General features: G+C 49.0%; 1 protein-coding gene across 1 annotated transcript in view; it reads left to right on the forward strand.

Annotated features, from left to right (window-relative positions):
• The window catches only part of MYO16 (myosin XVI), a 166,384-nt gene that overhangs the window by 72,549 nt on the left and 73,345 nt on the right, over positions 1–20,490 (forward strand). Inside the window, exons 15-18 of the mRNA XM_078618109.1 lie at positions 360–507; positions 2,480–2,588; positions 7,500–7,617; positions 17,714–17,785. Of these exons, the coding sequence (XP_078474235.1) occupies positions 360–507; positions 2,480–2,588; positions 7,500–7,617; positions 17,714–17,785 (447 nt within the window). The remainder of the gene's footprint in view (positions 1–359; positions 508–2,479; positions 2,589–7,499; positions 7,618–17,713; positions 17,786–20,490) is intronic.

The following is a 20,490-nucleotide window of genomic DNA, read 5'->3' on the forward strand; positions in this document are numbered from 1 at the left end:
TCGTTTTTAGTTTGTTGTCATTCCCCCGCACCACCGATTAGCACGGTTGGCTACGTACACGTACAATAGAAGTTCAACGTACAAACGCACGTGACATATTGGATTATCCATTCGCCTAAAGCGCAGTGTTTGTGAGACGTCGGGGAGCAACGGTCACGGGAAGAATGGCTCGTCTCCCGTTCTTCCCTCGTGCCCCGACTGAACATCTGTGAAAAAACAGCTTCTCAGCTCATCGGATTCCTCCTGCAGTATAAACACACGTTCTGGTTCATTGGCGTCTCTCGCTCTCTCGCTCGCTCGCTGCTTCTCCTGCCCGTGAGGCTGACTTGGTGGGGTTGTCTCCCTCCCGCGGCGCGCAGCCCGAGTGTTCACCTACTGCCTGGAGAAGTCTCGCCTGGTGGCCGCGCCCGCGCACCAGGGAAACTTCAAGATCTTCCGCCTGATGTCCGGCGGGCTCACCGCCGACGAGCGGAGCTACCTCTACCTGTCCAACATGGCGTCCTTCCGGCGAGTCACGCCGCTTGCCTTCACGAGCCGTGTGGTTCTGTGCCATGGCCAGGTGGTTAGGCCGTGAACTAAGACCGCTGTTCTTCACCGGTTTTCAGAGGGGGGGTGGGGGGGGTCAGTTTTGTCGATAAGACATCAATCAACGTGAGGGCCCCCCACACATTTGAAGCCATTGGAGGTTTGACAGCAGCACGGTGATGGGGTGTCTTCACTATATATACTCTTAGGGTTTTCGGTAAAGTCACGTAGGTAAAAAATAAATAATAATAAAATATAATTGTTATCGCGGCATCTCTTGAGGAAGGCCAGCGTCTCGAGAAGCTGTGACTTCTTGTCTCGTTTTCTGTTAAAAACTCTAACAGATAGGTGGAATTTCTCTCCGTAGAGGGTGTTAATTCTAGATTTGTAGCATTCGTGACTGCAAGGATTCATACTCTTAGGTGTTTTACCTACGAGACTTTACCGAAAAGCAGTCACGAGAGTTAACACCCTCTACGGAGAGGAATTTCACCTATCTGTTAGAGTTTTTAACAGACTTTACGAGACAAGAAGTCACAGCTTCTCGAGACGCTGGCCTTCCTCAAGAGATGCCGCGATAACAATTATATATTTTTTTATTATTTAGTGTCTTCACTATTTCTGTGTTGTCGGGGGCCGCACGTCAGGGGTTACACGAAAGGTCACCATGGGACGCCAGTGACCCGCGGGCCTTGCAATGAAGAACACTGGACTAAACGTATTTTAAATCTTGACTTAAAGCTTTCGTGACAGCAGGAATTCATATTCTTGGATCTTTCGGTAAATTCTAGATTTGAAGCTTTCGGTAAAGCCACGTAGATAGATCAAATAATAAGAAAATATATACTAAGAAAATAATAAAAATAATAACAATATCACGACGTTTCGATCGCAACAAAAGCAATCGTCATCCGATATATTTCTCACCTGATGACGATTGCTTGTGTTGCGATCGAAACGTCTGATATTGTTATTATTTGTATGATTTTGTATTATTTGATCTATTTACGTGGCTTTACCGAAATACCCAAGAATATGAACATATTTAGATTTTTTTAATCGCTTTTTGTGTTGAACGGGCCCCCATAATTTATAACGTCTGGTAAACCAGGCTAAATTTGAGATTGAAGAGGCTGAAACTGGTCCAGAGTTTGCTTGCTTAAATAATGCCGCTGGGTGATATTGGTCTGGAAAGCCAATTGAATGTTAGACTAAAAAAACCCATGATTTATGAATGGAGAGACAGAACAGAGCCATTGCTAATATAGCTTTGGTTTTGGACCTTGAGCAAATGGGCATTTGCTGATGGAGCAAGTTGGGCCATAACACACTGGGCCCCACTTCAAGCTGAACCTCGATCAGCTGGCAAATGGCATACACTGCGGTGAGCGTGTGTGGGTTGGCCAAGCTCCAGGAACAATTTCATCGCAAGGCCTGGTTGGACAGTGGCACAATTCAACCCTGGACCCAACCAAAGCAACGATCTCCAGAGATCACAGCAGCTGCTGCTGCAGTCGGTTTGGCTGCTGTGCGCGCCGCCTTGCAGTGTGCATGCTGACATATGTTTACGGGTTGCACACACAGTAAACCCAACAACGTTTTTATTTTAACAGGTAAAGTCCACTGAGCTAGATGGCTCTTTTGCAGAGGTGCACTGGCCACGAATCATAACTCAGGGAAGCGGCTTACGTGAACATTTATAGCAGCCAAATACTCTGAACGCCCGTCGATTATAAAAGCGGAGGGACAAAAAACGGTGGTCCCGTAGAACAATCCATGCTACCTTGGGGAGAGATACACCACAAACTCCAAATATACAAGAGGCGTCGTCAGGGTCGGGACCGAATTCCACGACCTCCTGTATACCAGGCGAGGTGGTCACCATCTGGCCAGCTCGGCGATGGCCCTTCGCGTGGCTTAGGCAGTGAGTCGGTGGCTCTGTGTTGAACGGCAGGTACCTGAAGGAGAGCACTTGGGACAGCACTCCCACGGCCAGCACGAGCGACAAGGAGAGGCTGGACGCCGTGAAGACGGCTCTGCAGGCGCTCTCCTTCAGCAACAACGTACGCGCGCCCCTCCCACGACGCACACACACGCACGCACGCCTCGTCGGCAAAAACCGGTGCAGAGAAACGTTCACGCGGGGGCGTCCTAGACCAGGCGTGGGCAACCAGCGGCTCTTTAAGGACCGCTTCGTGAGACGTCGTTTATTGAGGGCCACTCCGCCGTCTTTGTATTCACGCGCTTCGCGGCTATTGATGCTTTGTGTTTTTTTATTTACAAATTTCGAAAAAAATGCCTTTTCTTGTCATTTTCGTTGCCGACCCGTGTGCTAGACGTGCATGGTTTCGCACGGTGCAGCAGCAGCAGTAGCTCGAGTCACAACCAAGGGCTCATTGCTCACCGAATATTTTCCGATTCACCGGTTGACCGATCAGCAGTCGCGGCCATATGTGAGTGGTATCCTGGATGTGGTGTGCCATGAGTCCGGAAATATTGTCAGACCTGAGTGAGATGAAACCCCGATTATAACCATACGGTGCTCAGCATCCGCAAGCCTCAGAGGCCTTGACTCCTGCCGGGGTCAATGCTGCCCTTTCAGAGCCGAAGATTAGGCCAACATTCCCTTGAGAGAGGCTTTCTGAAGCTCTGCATTGGATAGCTCTTCTGCCAGCAGCGGTGTGATGAAGCAGTTTCAGGACTGCACGTGTCACCTTTCATTTATGTGCCCGTCGAGCCGGCTGCATGTGTGTAGCAAACGAAATAAGGCAAACCTCAATAGCAGCGCCGGTAATTGCTTGCACTTTATGCGGCTTCAGTACCAATCTTCGTTCCCTCCAATGCACCGGTGTCACCGCGCCTCCGATTGGCGCGGTTGGCTACGTACGGCGCGACAGGAGTTCAACATACATCCAGTGCCAACATTTAGTCCCCTTATCTGCATCGGCAGTGCCCGACCCTGACGAAATTTGTGATTGCGCGCACGACGCGGCTTCAGTGTCGGCGCCCTCTGCCGGGAAGTAGGGCTGAACGATTTGGGGAAAATATCTAATTGCGATTTTTCTGACAGAGATTGCGATTTGATTTGCGATGACATTTTTTTAAGTCACGCTTCAGTTCGATATTCACTGTGTAATTGATTTAAAACATGTGATGCAGCATTACCACATGATACCATCAAAATATGAGCTGCTCTACATATTCTAATGCAAGGATGAGAACTTAGAATATATTAATTGCTTCCAACATGTATTTATTAAAATGTTTTAACTGAAATAGAACAATCAAACATAGATAAATTGTTAAGTTAAATGAGTAAAGTTATAATAATAAATAATAAAACAATTCCAACAATAAAGTAATAGTACTTTTAAAATCGCAAAAAATCGCAGCCTTTGCGATTTGCTAATCGCATTGTTTTAATGTTCGATTTGAAATCGATTAATCGTTCAGCCCTAGTGGGAAGCGTCCCCTGCCGCGTGACGTCAGCTTCAGTCGCTCCCAGTCACCGGTCGCCTCAGCCTCTTCACGTTGCCGTCACCCCGACGACTTTAGATTTAGAGAGGACGCCGTCAATTTGTGGCGTGAAAATATTCCTCTGTCTCTCTCTCTGCCAGCGTTGTGTTCTCCTAGTCTAGCGGGGGCGCGGGGCATGAGCAATGTAAGGGAATCCTCGGGAGCCCAAGCAACAACATTCAGGGTGAACCAAATCCCAGCTCAGATTCAAACCACAATGAGCATTCAAGAGCTAATGAATCTATCATCACCGGCTTGTCTCATCTGACTTCATGTTTGCTTCTTGTCTGTGTCTCTCTGCCCTGCATCTGTCCCATTTTCTCATCTCGCTACAGTTCTAGATGTTGTCAATATCTCCTCCGTCATCTCGTGAGGAATTTTTAAGTCAACTAGCTTGTTTGCCCGTCCGAGGACGGGTGTTTATTGCAGTAAATTTGAAATATTAAATAGAAAAATTGTTCAGCTCATGATTATTAATGAGGGGGGCGGAGTTGCCCCATGTGGAATGACTTCACGCGCGGGACACACACACAGTCTTTTTTTTAGCTCGTTATATTCGTTGCTGCGTTGATTTCATTATTAGCTTTACTTTACATAAAAAGAAAGGTCAAAATGAAAGCTGTTTTGCGTAAACAAATGTTCGTTTACGCTCCACCTTCTTCATGCGGAGTGACGTCACCCGTTCATGATTATTAATTAGGGGGGCTGGTCGACGTGGCGTGACGTCACGCGCGTTACACACAGACATTCTTGGGTAAATAAAGTAGTCAATATAGTAGTCAATATAGTCGTCAATATAGTCGTCAATGTAGTAATCAATATAGTAGTCAATACTGGGGGTGGTTTTGGGGGTAGAAATGGCCACCAAGGTGGACCGGTCCTGGGCCTCCCCTCGGTCGACTCAGCCTCACAATGAGTACCCGGTGTGGTGTGTAGTAAACATCGCCACTCGGGAGACAAAGGCGGCCGGGCGTGGTGCTGGCCACCCACCCCCTCGTGTGCCATGCCCGGCCTTCATCGGTGCTGCTTCTGCTCGCTAACAGCACTCGCGCCTACAGTCTGTGACACGGGGGGCGGAGGGGTGGTGGACCCTTGCATTAGTGTGCCATCCACGCTGGCCGGCCTGCGGTTATTAAACCCGAGCACAGCAACCGCTTTCACGCCGCCAGAGAGCCCACGCTCGTTTCTCAGCTGTCAACGCCGTGGCCTCAACCCCCCCCGCGGCAGTCCGGACGAATCCATTCATTATTATTGCCGGCTACGGACGAGGAGGCCCGGGGAGGGTGGGTAGGGCGGTGGGGGTGCTCAGCGGTGGTGCGCAGTGCCGATAGTGGAGTGGACGCGACACATTGATCCACCCTGGTGTGCCTCGCCCCCTCCCCCCCCCCGGGGAGCTCCACTGATGGATGGTAAAAAGAGGGCCGATATAAAATCCGTGGGAGCGGTGAACGCGACGTTTTCTCGCTTCAGGGTGTGGATATGATCACGCGCCCGCGTCCGGCCCGGATCGAAAGCGCACACAGCCCATTAATGGTGCCAATGCGCCGGTTTGAGTTGCAGAATTGTTCAGGGGTTTTATTCAGGGATGTTCGTCCCCCGCTGTATTTCCGTGGCCTCTGGCCGGCAACGGCCATGGTGTGGAACGGAGGGCGGAGTGGGGAGGCAGATGGTAGTCGAATGGCTAGGAAGGCTTTGCCTACAGCACAGTGAGCCCTGGCCATGAGCAGCCATAACAACGCCTGCCTGCCTGCCTGGCTGCCCTCCCTGCCCTCCCCTGCCACCCGGCAGATAATTACGTTCGTGAGAGGACGCAGACCTCAGGAGATGGAGTGATGATATCGATTCGTGTGCGCCGGTGCCGGGTGGATTATCGCTTAGCGGGATCGTGGGAGGCGGTGGGCTGAGGATTGGGCAGGCCTTCGTCCAGCAGTGGATTGATGACTGCTGGAGAGGGCGATGAAGTTTGACCATCGTCATCGCGTTTGAAAGGCGACGTTTTGTGTTTGCAGGGCTCGAGAAGCTCCCCCATAAAAGGGATCGCTCTTCGTTAAGCGCAGTGCGCTCCACATTTAGGGGGAGAGAAAAAAAATATGTCACTGCCTTCGATTGCTGATGAATTGCCTCGCAGTGAGCTCGTGTACCACAAAGTCAGTTTACAAGGGGTGAAAGGTTTATTTTCCCCGAAGTGTCTGGGGAATTGTACAAGTGCCACCGTCTGCTGTGCAGAAGACATTACAAGCTGTGAGGTCATTTTCAAGATCCGGCTATCCTGCGGAGAAAGGTTACGGGCAAAAATAAAATCTACAATCTTTACGTAGGAACATTACGAATAGCCTCCGTGCAAGTATAGCCAAAAGTGGAAAATATGTTCTGTTACGGTGAGAACACGGGAAGTAATCACATGTGAATCCCCTTAAAAAGAAACACATATTGGCCGCGCGATCTTTTAATGTACGGTTAGCGAGTGATGTGATGGTCAGCGCGCAATGGATTTGCAATCAAGAGGTCGCCGGATCGATTCCATTTCCCGGCACGGCAGTTGAGACAATTGGTGCAAGTTTCCTAAACCACCCATCACCGCCTGCGCCCACCCAGCAGCCAGCAGTGTAGTCAGATTCACCACAGTAAGTCACGCGCGGTGGGATAAACCGGTCGACGCGTCCACCTCCTCCAGGATGTCTGTCCAGCGTGAGAAGAGTAGGCCAAATACCCACGAGCGGGCAATCGCAGCGCTGCACCCTTCCCGTTCACGCTCACTCTGTGCCCTCTCATGGCCGTATCTGGTGTTCTTCTTTTGCCCGGCTGCTGATGTAGATGCAGAGCGACAACTACAATTTCACATTCAGTCGGTCAAACCAGATAACCGCGCCAGGAACAGCTGAGTGTATCTCCGTGATGTCGCCTTCGTAATTGTGGATCGGGCATCGCGTCGTACCTGGCTGTACGTTTGATCGTCCAGTGCTGCCAGCCTCTTTACGGGAGGCGGCGAAGGGAATGCGGCTGTGGGGCACGGCGAGAGCAGAGCGGCACCCTGGACCCGTGTCCACTGCGGACGACTTCCGGGGGCAGCGAGGGATTTTCACGCTCCGCTGAGCCTCCGAAGCCAGCGGCTGGATTCATAACCGAGAAGTCCAATTAGAGCGGCTACTCAATTCATAGCAACACAGATAGAGGGAGGAGAAGGATGAGCGGAAGCGTAAATCTTGACTTTGCCTGGCTCCTTGACAGGCAGCTCTCCCGAGTAGCGCGCGCTCGCCGGCTCGCCGCTAACGATGACCGTGCGGATTCCTTGCGTGCGGACGCAGCTGTCCTTTCACAGTTACGCAGGCGGCTGTGCACCACCGATCGCATTCGTTGACAGAGAATCCGCCAGCGCTCACCGGGAGGCCGTGCACGTCGGGTGTGAACGGTCCGTGACCGGCGCTCGCTAACTCTCTCGCCCGCGCTGCCTCCGGCAGGACGTTGAGAACCTGCTGCTCGTGCTGTCGGCCGTGCTTCACCTGGGCGACCTGCACTTCCTGGGCATCTCCAGCACGGAAGCGGCGCACGTCACCGACACGCGTCTCCTGCAGCGCAGTGAGTGACACGCACGCGCCCGCCCGCCCGGCTCCCCACGCGCCCGCCCGCCCGGCTACCAGAGGTCGCAACCGGGTACCCGATACCCGTACCCTACCCGATTCACGGCTACCCGTACCCGGCCAGGTACGGGTACCCGTTTGCGACCCTGGTGCGGCCGGGTACGGGTAGACCGTGAGTCACTGGTGAATAACCGTTTGTCACTCATTTCCCAACGTCTTGTCTCTTCTCACAATTCAAGTTCCTAGAATCAACCCACCCGCGCCTGCAACATGACTTCATCCCAGAGGTCGCAATCAGGTACCCGATACCCGTACCCTACCCGGCCGGGTACGGGTAGGGTACGGGTACGGCCGGGTACGGGTACCCGTTTGCGACCCTGGTGCGGCCGGGTACGGGTACGGGTAAGGAATCAAAACCCGTTTGCGACCTCTGCCGGATACCCACGCACCAGCTGACTCTCGACCCGACTCCGCAGTCGAGCGTCACGACGCACGCCAGACTCGACTGCAGTCTATGCACAGGACGGAGAGTCTTGTAGACTTCTCGTGAAGGGGCGCCCATTCGCTCGCTCACTTCCTGCTGCTCAAATGAGCATTGGGGCATTGGCGCTCACCTCCCTTTTACATCACCGTGTCAGTGCAGGAGATATTAACAATAATCATTTAATTTCACATCGTGTCAGTCATGCTAATTGCATCCCACAACGCTGTACGTTAATTATATATAAGGGCCAATTCCTATATATAGCTACTACCAAGCAAGTGAAAACCCTCAGGAAATCAAAAATGAATGAAACATGAAGAAAACTCAATTCTAGATTTGAAGTTTTCGTGAGTGCAAGGATTCATACTCTTTGTTTTTTTCGGTGAAGTCACATAGGTAAAAAATAAAATAAATAACAAACAACTAAATTAAATTTAGTTGTTTTTCATTTAATTTAGTTGTTTTTCATTTAATTTAGTTGTTTTTAATTTATTTTATGTCTTACCTATGTGACTTTACCGAAAAAAAAGAGTAAGAAGAAAACTCACCAAAACAAAAGGCGCAAACAAGAAACAAGTTTACAAGAGTAGGTTTTACCCTTTCTGACAACAAAACAGCCGTATTAAGATGTTAAAACACCAAACAGAAACCTTTTGCAAGGAATCATGTCTGCATTAACCACATATACTTTTGGTGAACATTCAAACAAAACACAAACTCTGGTAGTATATGATGCATTGTCTTTGAAACTGATTGGTCCTCACCAGAGACAGCTTTCTTTAGAGCCTCGTCTCACACAGTGTTAGACCAGAGGACGCCACAAGGCGGACAGCACAAAGACAAAGCCACTCTCAGGGCATTGAGAGCTCGGATCGAGCAGCTACATTATGGGACCTCCCTTGCCAGCATCAATGCAGACATGATTCCTTGCAAAAGGTTTCATTTTGGTGTTTTCACATCTATAACACAACTGTTTAATTGCCTATTCTTATATTTTGATACTGGCAAGGGAGGTCCCATGATGAAGAAAAAAGTTATCACAGCGGAGAAACGAGTCTATTAGGTCAGCATCCCAGACCACAATCCCAACTTCTCACACAAGCAGCCAGGAGACCTTCACTGGAATGGCGGTGGAGTGCCAGAGCGTTGTGACTATTGTGGGGGCGACCCTGCCCATAGGATGACCACAGTTGGCTTCCCACACAAATCGGTCCTCATGTTATCGACCCCCCGTGGGGAATTAGGAGCTTAATGAACCGGAAAAAAACGGGATTTGAACTTGGCAGCTTTTCCGATCGCGAGCCGCTCGCTCCACCGCCGCGTTGAATCACCAGCTGATCCACGCATATGCCCACGATACATGCTTCATATTGAGAGCATAGTAATCTTCTACTAAGGTTATCACGTGTCAATCATATGGACCTGATGGCGGGACCCCGGGGTCCCATAAGCCCCCGGCTCTCGCATAAACTGCGTTGCGACGTCATTTTATGTCTGTTGAAGGCGAACGACACGGCAATCTATTCCTCTCAACGAGCTCTACACGACGCGCTAATCATTCTAAGTTTTGTTTCTTCTGCGCATTCGTCCTCGCTGCTGCGCTTGGACACGACACGGCAACGGAACGATCCGCGCCAGGCGGGTCGCGGCGTTTGTGTGCGCGGTGGAATGGAGTCGCCAAAAAGAACTAATTTAATTTCGATTTTGACTTCTGTTTATTCGGGACCCCGGGGTCCCACTATAAAGTCAATATGCTAATCAGGACCGGCTCCAGCTCGTCTTCATTTAGGAGGCCAGTAGGAGAGCTGTGGTGTGTGGGGGGCCGTCATATTACTACTATACTATTTTATTATCTTTATTTTACCAGCTATGGCCCACTGAGCTGTATAGATCTTTGTCAGACGCAATCTGGCTGTCACAGATGATAGCTCAACGAAGTGGCTAGTGATGTGGAAATGTATAAATGCCAAACGTGTGACGTTGATTCTAAATATGGAAGAAACACCCGGAGGACCCGGAGAAAAATTCACGCGACCACGGGGAGAGTGACAAAGCAAACTCCAAATATACAGCAGCAGGCGTCAAAGCTCGGGTTATAACCCACGACCTCCTGTATACCGGGCGAGATAGTAAACATCTCACCACTGTGACAATTTAAAGCATAGCGCTCAGGAGGAGAGTGAACTTGAGTGGGCTATAGACCCCTTGTGGTCATGTTGTGAGGACCCACTCCAGACACTCTCTGGTGGCGGCCCTGATGCTAACTTAATGGTAATGGTCCCTTCCTGAGCAGCGGGTGAACACAGCTAGACAGACGGAAACAACAAAAGTAACACAAACGTATGGCGCAGTGCTCGTTGCCGGTATAACAACGTTCAATAACTCCTCGTTGGCTCGTTCGGTAAAGTCATGGAGAAAGAAAAAATAATTAATTAATAGTATACGACGTTTCGATTGCAATACAAGCAATGTTATGTTAGCCGACTTTCTGTGTTGTATTGCATTATATATTTTTAAGTTTGCTATGTTTTCTCTTTCATTTGAACTTGATGATGATTGCTTGTGTTGCAATCGAAACGTCGTATGCTATTATTTAATTCATTTTTTATTTCTACATGACTTTACCGAAAGAACCAAAAAGTAATTCCTGCAGTCACGAAAGCTCCAAATCAAGTTCAATAACTCCGTGATATCTGCGTGCCCGAGTCACAGGTGCCCCCTTGTGGCTCTCTGCAGAGCTAAGATCTATGCCCATGGACGTTAACTCGGCTACGATTTGGAGGAAACTCACCCGCTTTCGAGGTCTGCCTGCAGTGTGTTGCTCATAGTACACGTCAATGTAGTTTGTAGTTCTTACTGTCTGTGTGTCAGCATGTGCGGTTTGTGTGTGTCCGCACGTGTAAACGTGAGTCCATTTGGGAATGCGGTGTTTTACTTCAACAAACGTTGGGACATCACTAGGCTTCATTTGTGGCCGTGTGACGGCGGAAATTCCACATTCTTGTTGACAAATGGGTCTGTTGTAGGTCAGCAATTGACCTTGATACATGGTTGTCTGGCCATGCTTTGTTTAACATCGATCTTACAAAGAAACACATTTCTCTTGTTGCTAGATTGCTTTGTACGATCTTTGTTATTGTGCAGCTATAGCAGCCGTATATAAAGATAACCACAAACGACTAACCAGCCTCGTCAAGTACAGCATCTGCTTTCAAACACTTGGCACAGCGCGGTGTTAGTGAACAAAACAAAACGATAAGACGCACATACTTAGTATTCAGCAGCTATCAAAGCAGAGCCTACACGTTGTAAATAGCATGGATGACAAGACGAGATGTGGCTTAACACCATATAAGTCACGGTGGCGAGATGTTAACTCCCTCGCCTGTTACGCAGGAGGCTGTGGGTTCGATCCCGAGCCTGATGCCTGTATATTTGGAGTTCGTATGTTTTCCCCGTGGTCGTGTGGATTTTTCTCCGGGTCTTCCGGTTTTTCCCTCCACATTTAGAATCAACGTGCTTTCGGATTATTTGGCTGCTATAAATTTCTCCATGATAAGCCGTCATTTGTGGCCAAGTCACTTCTGAAAAAGAGCTACATAGCTCAGTGGACCATAACGTGGTAAAATAAAACAATGTTTAGTTTGAAATCGTTCCTGTTCTTGTCTCTGTCCCAAGGCCTTAATTATAATATATATTGCGGGGGGGGGGGCACATCCCCCCCAATATTCAAATATGTTCAAAATGTCCAACCCCAATATATTGCTATAAACAATATTTTTTTTTAAATTATATGCTATGTAAAAAAATAACAAAAATTGCTGAACCTTGGCCACAATATCTGGACTTATCTTCATATAACACTGCATAGATTTATGTTTATATGATTGTGGTTATGGTTGTACTTTATAAATCCCTAATCTCTGTCATTACATACAATGAAACAAGAAAAGGTAAAAAGAAAAAAACAGAGCAATGTAATACAATACACGATTAGACATTATTGTAAAATAAATTAACAAAACGCCCATCCCATGTGTTAGTGAATTTTTTTTTTAATATATTTTAGCCAGGAAATGGCAGGAAATTTGTTTTCAAATTTTTATTTTTTTTCTGGGGGGGGGGGGGGGGGGCTAGACCCCCTGGAAGATTTGGTCCCCCCCAATGTTGACTCCATGGCTACGGCCTTGCTCTGTCCAATTCTGAGCATGCACCTCTCTACACCTCGTTGCGCACTCCACGTGTTTGAACCACAACTCAAAGCTGGTCATAATTTACTCGTCAAACAGTTTCTTCTTCAGACCAGACACTTTGATTTGTTGACGTATCATTTTGAGCAAAACAACAACGACAGCAATAACAAAAGTCACATTCCGCAAAGGTTGCAAAAATAAAACAGTTGTCGGGAGACAAATTTGAAAACCGAGCAGAATATGAATCCTTTCTCCTCCAGCTGAGATGTTTACCTCTCGGCATGCGCCTCCACCTGAGCGTCTTCTCAAGTCACATCCACCGTCCTCGTAGCTTGCTCCACCACACCAAACCATCTCTCCCTTGGCCTTCCTCTGCTCCTCCTCCTCCTCCTTCGGCTGCCGTGCGCCCCCCGTGGCATCTCTAACGCCTCATTAATTGCATTAGGCAGAATATTCATGAATACCTCTGGTGATTATTGAAGGCTGATCAGGATCAAAATCGATCAACAAAAAGGCAAACAAGATAAAGATGGGAAGTGTTTGGACTTAGTGATTTTCAGGACGGAGCATGTTCGAATGTATTTATTTGAACGCAAGCTGTCCTCTTCACTTGCATCCCTAATTGTTAGTGGCTTTGTGAAAAGACCATTCCAGCAGCGCAATTCTCGAAATATTTCCCTGTGGTTGTCGTCGCCGCTATTGACAAAATGCTAAATCGCATCCTCTATACGGAGCACGTGTCCGACCTTTGGGATCAAACCTCTCGGGGGCAGAGGCCTGCGGGTCAATCGTGGGGGGAAGGGTGGGGGGGGTGTGGGGAAGAGCAGGGGGGGGGGGGATTCCCACACTGCCCGAACACCGCGAGCTCGTGGAGGTCAGTGGGATTCCTGCGCACGATGACGATATCTGCTCTGCGTCAAAGCGACAGCGAAAATGCTGATGAATGGCTCCCCTTCCCCCCCCCATTGGGCCGGCCATCAGCTGTCCTGCTGTGGGACGTTTCCAAGGATGGTCACAATGTCACACATTCCATGGCTGGTCAGTTGTGTCGCTTCTCTGCGGAGTCCGTGGAGGAGAAGCCCAAGAGGGCTTAGCCCTGATGACTGTACAGGGTCGCAGCCCTGCAGCGCCACCTGAAACATAATCTACGTAATAATATTTTCATAATAATATTTGCATTTATACTGCACCCATAACATAGCAAAACGTTTCTGAGCGGAGTTTGTTTTAGCCTAGGAGACCTCCGGATGTCAGAAGTGGCACCCAGCCACAATCAAAATTCGAAAGTGGAATTCACAATCAACTCGTTGGATAATGATATTGCATTTGTGTCTATATTTATTGACTTCAACCGAAGAGGTATTGCAAGAAGACTGACAAGTATTTGCCGTATGCATCGCAATACACACAAATATCAATCCTGCAAATGTTCAACCATTTACCACACAATCTATTCTCATAAAAATCCCCACCCCTGGCCACCCCCTGGCCTAGCACGGTTGGCTACGTTCGATGCGAAAGAAGTTCAACGTACATATACACATACCTCAACAACAAGCCCTGCTAGCACACCTCCTGATAAGTTCCCTTTGACCCTGGTGTGTCTGTGTTGAAGCATTAAGCAAAGAGCTGCCCCCTTTCAAGACACGTCTAGTAGTGTTAAGAATATCCCCTTCCCATCCCCAAGCCACGGTTTAGCTGTAGTGTAGCCAAAGATGCTGAAGGCCATCTGGCCAGATCCAGGCCCCTGGGCTTATCTCTGGCTGCCAGGAGGCGTAGCTGGCCAAACAGGGCATCTGCGGCCGGCCCCTCGTAATTAAAACGACGAGCAGATTTCCCGGCGAGAGACGGGAGCCCAACGCGCCGTGCAGATGTCTGCTCGCGACCCCCTTCAGCCCTCCGTCAAGATATCATACGGGGGAATTTACTGGTTTCGGCAAAAAAATTCATTACGGCACGCTTTTTACTGCCCGCGATATTGTATCGCGGGCACGGTGGCAGGGTGGCATTTTGAAATTCACAGCGTCGTGGCGGTGCCCCTAATTAAAAAATGGCATTTCCCCCCCCCCTTAATTTAGTACAGTGCTTTGATTAAAATGCAAGCAGGGATTTATCGTGGCCATGAAATATCTGCTTATTAAAATACCGAGCGTCACACTTAAAAGTTTAAAGTCGAATTGATGTATTCGCGTCGGAAAGCAAACGCTGATAATTTTGTGGCCCTGTTTTATCGTTTTGGTGGGTTCGTTTTAGCGATCTGCATCTAACATACCCGTCATAGCATCTGCCATACTAATGTGGAATTTCTATCACTGGCTAAGGAGACACCAACAAAATTGAGCACCGCCAATGCTGCAATTTTAGCAAAGCACATCAATTGATGAATGTATCTTGATATAGGTGAGTGAACACAGCAAGCCATTGTGGTGTATTCTCAACAGAGCCTTGTTTCATCGTCTACCGGGGCATGTGGGGACCATGCCAAATTGACTGGGTTTACATGGCCAACTTTTAGCGCGCAGATTTGTCCGATTGCGTGCCACTGCGAAGGATTCTATAACGCAGCGGATGCATCGAGAGCGCCCCCTGCCACCCTGAGTTGTAACAGCAGGGGGGGCATGAACGTGCGCTCAGAGCTGTGACGCTTCCCGCCCTGAGATTCACTCTCAATGCAATACAGCACGACCGGTAGTTTGACTGGCGTGCACTTATTCTTTGGGTCTTTTGGCTAAAGGGGCCGTCCATAAATGACGTCACGCACCTAAGGGGGGGGCGGGGTCAGACATTTGTGACGATGTGTGACGAGGGGGGGGGGTTGAGAAATGTGACGTCACATCAAAATGCGCAACTTTAAATAAATATAGATAACACGTTCTACTTAATTAAATATACTTCTGTCATTCAGACGCTGTCTTTCCGACAGACTTGTTCTTCACCTGAGGACGGCTGCTTGCGTTGTGGCCGAAACGTCGTGAGAATTGTATTATTTTATTATGTTTTATTTTTATTATTGTATTATCTCCCTTCTACGTGACTTTACCGAAAGAACCAAGAAGAACTTCCACCTTGCTGCGCAGGGATACCAAAGTGTAAAACTCTGCATTGCAACTTCGGCATACTATTCATCATTAAACCCCTCCATATGGCAGCAACTGCAATTGAAATCAACAGCCGTTCAGAAAGAACTTGTCACCTGCATCGCTTCTGCATGGCCAGCGCACACGATCCATCCTCCGCGTCGTGCGATCCGGCACGCGGTTTCGCGTTTTTCGGGACGTTTGCTTGTGCACGCGCGTCCCCGGCACGCTGGGTCAACGGGGAGCTATAGCGCAACGGGTTCCTGCGCGTTCACTTGCGCGGAGCAGCGCGGCCGGTGGGGAAATCAGCCAAAGACGACGTCTGTTTCCCTGTCCTTGACGCATCAAAACCATTTCTTCCGGTGCGGTGCCTGCACCGCCTCCGCTCGAGTAACATCGTAAATGGCGTGCCTACAGCGAGCACCTTAACCACATGAAGGTACCAAGCGGACACTTACGACGAAACAATTCGGTCCCTTTGGATTTCTGTTAATAAAAACACGTACTGCTCTCTCCGTATGTTAATTGCGTATAGACACACGAGCAAAACTCTGTATACCGTACAGGCAAGAATATATCCTAAGTGTTTGGCTTTGCTTTAGGGAATCGTACCTTTCTCTTCACGTGACTCGTTGGTTTTGCCCGCGATTGAGGCTGTGCAGGAATACCCACAAGAGGTCAATAAATGAATCGAGTGGCAAAAGCCGAAGAAAATTGTCCCAATAATTTTGAGTAAAAATTGCTCTTGTCACCATCGGTGAGGTGAATCCCACCAGACTGTGTTCGATACTGTCTTATCCAGACGTGTATCTGACCCTAAATGGAAGATTCCACGCAGATCGATAAAGATATCCCCATAGATCTGTTAAAATTAAAGAAACCACCGCTGCATCTTCAACTTCTCACGTTTCCCTTGTAAAAGTGGGAATTAACATCAGTGGGCTATTATCTATTCAAATAAAAGACATTAAACCGTGATTGATTTTTTTTTTCAACACCGGTAAATGTGCTCTGGCCCATCTCGTATCGCCAGCGCCGACGCGTGGAGCCGTTTGTCGGCGGTGTTTGTTGATGAGTGAAGAGCGTTGGGTGTGGGGCGCCTGCCTCTGCTCCCAGGATTGTCCCTCCAGCCCAGTGGTGATTAGAGTGTGCTTCCTCTGCCCAGTTGTTATCAGAGTGTGCTTCCTCTGGACCCACCAGCGAGTGGTCTGGGACGTTCCTCCAGGTGGTCTGCGGGGCAGTGGTGTAAACGCACGTTGATCGGGAAATAATGACCATGCTTTTCACTTTTGTTCCGTACGTTAATTCATATTTTACTCAGGATATTGGATTTGAAAATTGAATTAGGTTGTCTGCCGTGATTAAACTACCATCACCGTAAAATCTAAATACCTTCACCCTAACAAAAAAAACTTACAGCTGCGTTTAACAAAAAAAATGTTCCGGTAACACAGAAGGAATCATTTTGTATTACTGGCATTTAAGGGCTGGGTGGTCCGTGGAAATGTTTGCATCGGCTGAGTGGTCCGTTGGCCCAAGAAAGTTTGAGAAACACCGCTCTAGTATCACGGGGAACAACCCACAGGAGTCCCGGGGCAGGCCTCAACGAGCGTGGCCCAACGCCACTCAGATCCCGCACCTCCGATTCGTGTGGATGGTTACGTACAGTGCGTAAGAAGTTCAACATACATACAACCAGCATCGGAACATGTATTTATGCTGGAGGAATTCGATGAGCGGTAAAGCTCTTCTTCAGAGATGTCTGGTAGGTGCACGGGGTGAGAACGTCACAACAACTCCTTGTTCATGTGACTTGGTGGTGTCCCGTGCCTTCGTCAAACGCCGCGCGATCCCTGTGAACCTCGGACGTTCACGTCGCACCCGAGGAATTGCAAACGTTGCCTCTGCCTGGTTTTGAATCTTGTGCATGAGCACTGCATCAGCAGAAGCCTACATTTATTTAGATTTTGCTCTGAACCTCTGGCATTAACATTGAACTGTAAGAATCTGAAAGGTGCCTTAGTCTGGCTCTATGGGCCTCGCTTCTGTGTCCCTTTATGTGTGTCGATATATATGCCCAGCTGCTGTGCAAGTGGCGAGTTCATGTATACGCGGAATGTGGACAGGAAACTAAAATGTAAATGTGACCACAGTGACGTTTGCTGCCCGTTGTGACGTCTCGCGATCCAGCGTGCCGTTGACTTTCTCGTGACGGACGCAGCTGATTGACGTTGACGAGGGCACGTGCCGCGTCCTGGAACAGTTGATGATTTGAGCATCTCTGTGTAACCGCGCACGCGTGTCCACTGCTCACGCCCGCGGTCGTCACTCTCTTGGCAGTCGCCTACATGCTGCAAGTGTCTCCGGAGGAGCTCGGCACAGCCCTCACCTCGGACACGATCTACACTAAAGGTATCGCGTTGCGTACGTCTTGGGTTCGCTGACTGTGAATTAAACTGTTGTTTTTTTTTAGATGTTCTTTAGCAACATTTTCGACGCATGGTACGTTCCAACGATACACACACTGCCCGGAATTACAGGTCCTACGCCTACTTATTTAAAGAGCTCCTTGTTGGGATGAGAAAATTTGAGGTTAATGGGTGACCGAACACCACCGGCTTTCTAGTAGAAGATTTTTTACCTCCGTGACTTTACCGAAAAAAACAATGAGTGTGGAGGAGTAATAATTCCTGCAGTCACGAAAGTTCTAAAATTAAGATTGAACCACTTCTACGGGGAAGTTTTAAGCTTATCTTTTTTCTCTCTCTCTGGCGACTTGTTTTCTCTGCCTGTGTCCTCTCTTTAGATTGTTCACACTTAAATTCTAACTTAGCAATCTTTGAAATACGTAATCAACCAGGCTATGCGTTAATTGTGTGTTGACCGACCCTCTGTGTTGTATTACATTACATTTCGATATTTTACTAGGTTATTTAATTTTAGTGTGTCCTTCTCCTGATTTTCAGGCTTGCTTGCCGTGCCATCGCATTCGCAGCACCACGTCTGTTGACCACTCATTGATATGCTAATTTTTTCTCTAACCCTCCTCCCTCTCTCTGCCTCCGCCCCCTCTGTCTATTTAAGGCCACCACACAGAGACGATCACCCCTCTCTGTTACCTGTGTTGCTCTCGCTATGTATCTTGGTGATATCTGTCTGCTAATATGTCTGTCTATAGTTTTCTGGTTAGATTTTATGTCGCTATTTCATTATACCTGATGATGATTGCTTGTGTTGCAATCGAAACGTCGTATTCTATTATTTAATTTAATTTATTATTTTATCTTTAGACGTGACTTAACCGAAAGAAACAAATAATAATTCCTGCAGTCACGAAAGTTCTAAAATTAAGATTGAGGAGTGAGTCGTTGGATTTTCTCGAGCTAAATCTGGAGTTTTCTGCATATTTCCGGCAGTGGCGCTGTCTTATGTTGGAGTAACAGGCGCAGCGTTGAGATGAGCTCCAGTGCTGGGTGGATACAAGTGGAGGCGGTAGCGGCAGCTGCTGGCCAACACAGCATGTGGACGCGTCCGCCCCTCCACTCTGGGGATCCCAGGCATTATAGAGAGCTGCCCCTCGGCGTCGCTATCATCGCAGAGCGCGAATTCCCGCAGGAACTGGGGCAGCAGAAGGGAAGCCCTCGTTGCGTTGCGCTGTGCACGGCAGGTGGCTCGCCGAGAGCCGCAGTCGGTCGTGTCGGTCCGCCTGAGTCCGCAGACCGATTGACCCGAGCACCGCTGAGAGTGAAGCGTGAGTGAGGGATTGTCTCTGCTCGACCACGTGATAACTGCACCGCACTCGTCTCGCTGCTGAGACAATTGCGGCGCTTTCGTCGCGCGCGGTGGCTAGGAGATGTTAACTACCTCGGCTGGTGTGTAGGAGGTCGTGGGTTCGATCCCGACCCTGATGCCTGCTGTATATTTGGAGTTTGCGTGTCTCTCTCTCTCTCTTCCCGTGGTCGCGTGGATTTTTCTCTGGGTCCTCCGGTTGTTCCCTCCACATTTAGAATCAACATCACGCGTTTAGAGTATTTGTCTGCTGTAAATATCAACGTGAAAAGCCACTTGGTTGAGCTATCTTTCGTGGCCAGGTCACTTCTGGAAAAGAGCTTTCCAGCTCAGTGGGCCTTACCTTGTAAAAGAAAAGAGTTGATATTTAGCGATGGAAATGGTTTTATTGGCGACATCAGTTCGCAACTGTCAGCTTTTTATGACATGTGCAATGCTTTCCAGGCATTGCACTCGTAAACTGCAGTCTGTTAGCCAATCTGGCTACGCTCTATCTGTTTTTTTTTTCTTCCAGAAGGGCCATTGCCTCCTTACATCGTTCGCTAACTCTGTACGCTGGTCTTATAAAAGCGGCGTTAATGGCCCAAGGTGGTGAAGCGATTACGGCCGCACAACTCCTTAATGCAGATGGCCTCGTGGCTGAAGCAGACGGTGTGGTCAATCTGGCGTAGGGGACAGCTGTGGGCTCGAGCAGGGATGCACGTGTGAGCGATGGGCCGCGTGGTCTCTGTCCAGAGGGAGCGGTGCACAGCAATCTGTGACAGAGGCTCCATGATCCCGCGGCCCGGGATGGCCTCGAACATCAACAGCACTGAGCCTGGCACCGCTGCGAACCTGGTTTTTGTCATTGTGCTGACCCAGGATCGCTCTTGCAAATCAGACTACATCATGGCCTCTTGAGTTCTCTTACATCGTTCAACAAAATAGACTTAGTTCAGACCTACCCTCTATTGTCCTTGCGGCATTGCCTAAACTCACCTTGGCTGAGGATCAGCGATGGAGATGCAGACGGACGGAAGCGGCGTTACTTAGTGAGCGGAGAGCGGTCGTGGTGTGAGGAGGAGGATCAGGAAGGGGCGCCACGGTGGCGAGATGTTAACTACCTCGCCCGGTATACATGAGGTCGTGGGTTCGATCCAGACCCTGACGCCTGCTGCTGTATATTTGGAGTTCGTGTGTCTCTCTCCCTGTGGTCGCGTGGATTTTTCTCCAGGTCCTCCGATTTTCCCCTCCACATTTAGAATCAAGGTCACACGTTTCGAGTATTTGTCCGCTGTAAATGTCCACGTGAAAAGCCACGTTGTTAAGCTGTCTCTTGTGGCCAGGTC

The sequence above is a fragment of the Lampetra planeri genome, chromosome 56, assembly GCF_965212315.1.
Source record: "Lampetra planeri chromosome 56, kcLamPlan1.2.h2, whole genome shotgun sequence".
In the NCBI taxonomy this organism is placed as follows: domain Eukaryota; kingdom Metazoa; phylum Chordata; class Hyperoartia; order Petromyzontiformes; family Petromyzontidae; genus Lampetra; species Lampetra planeri.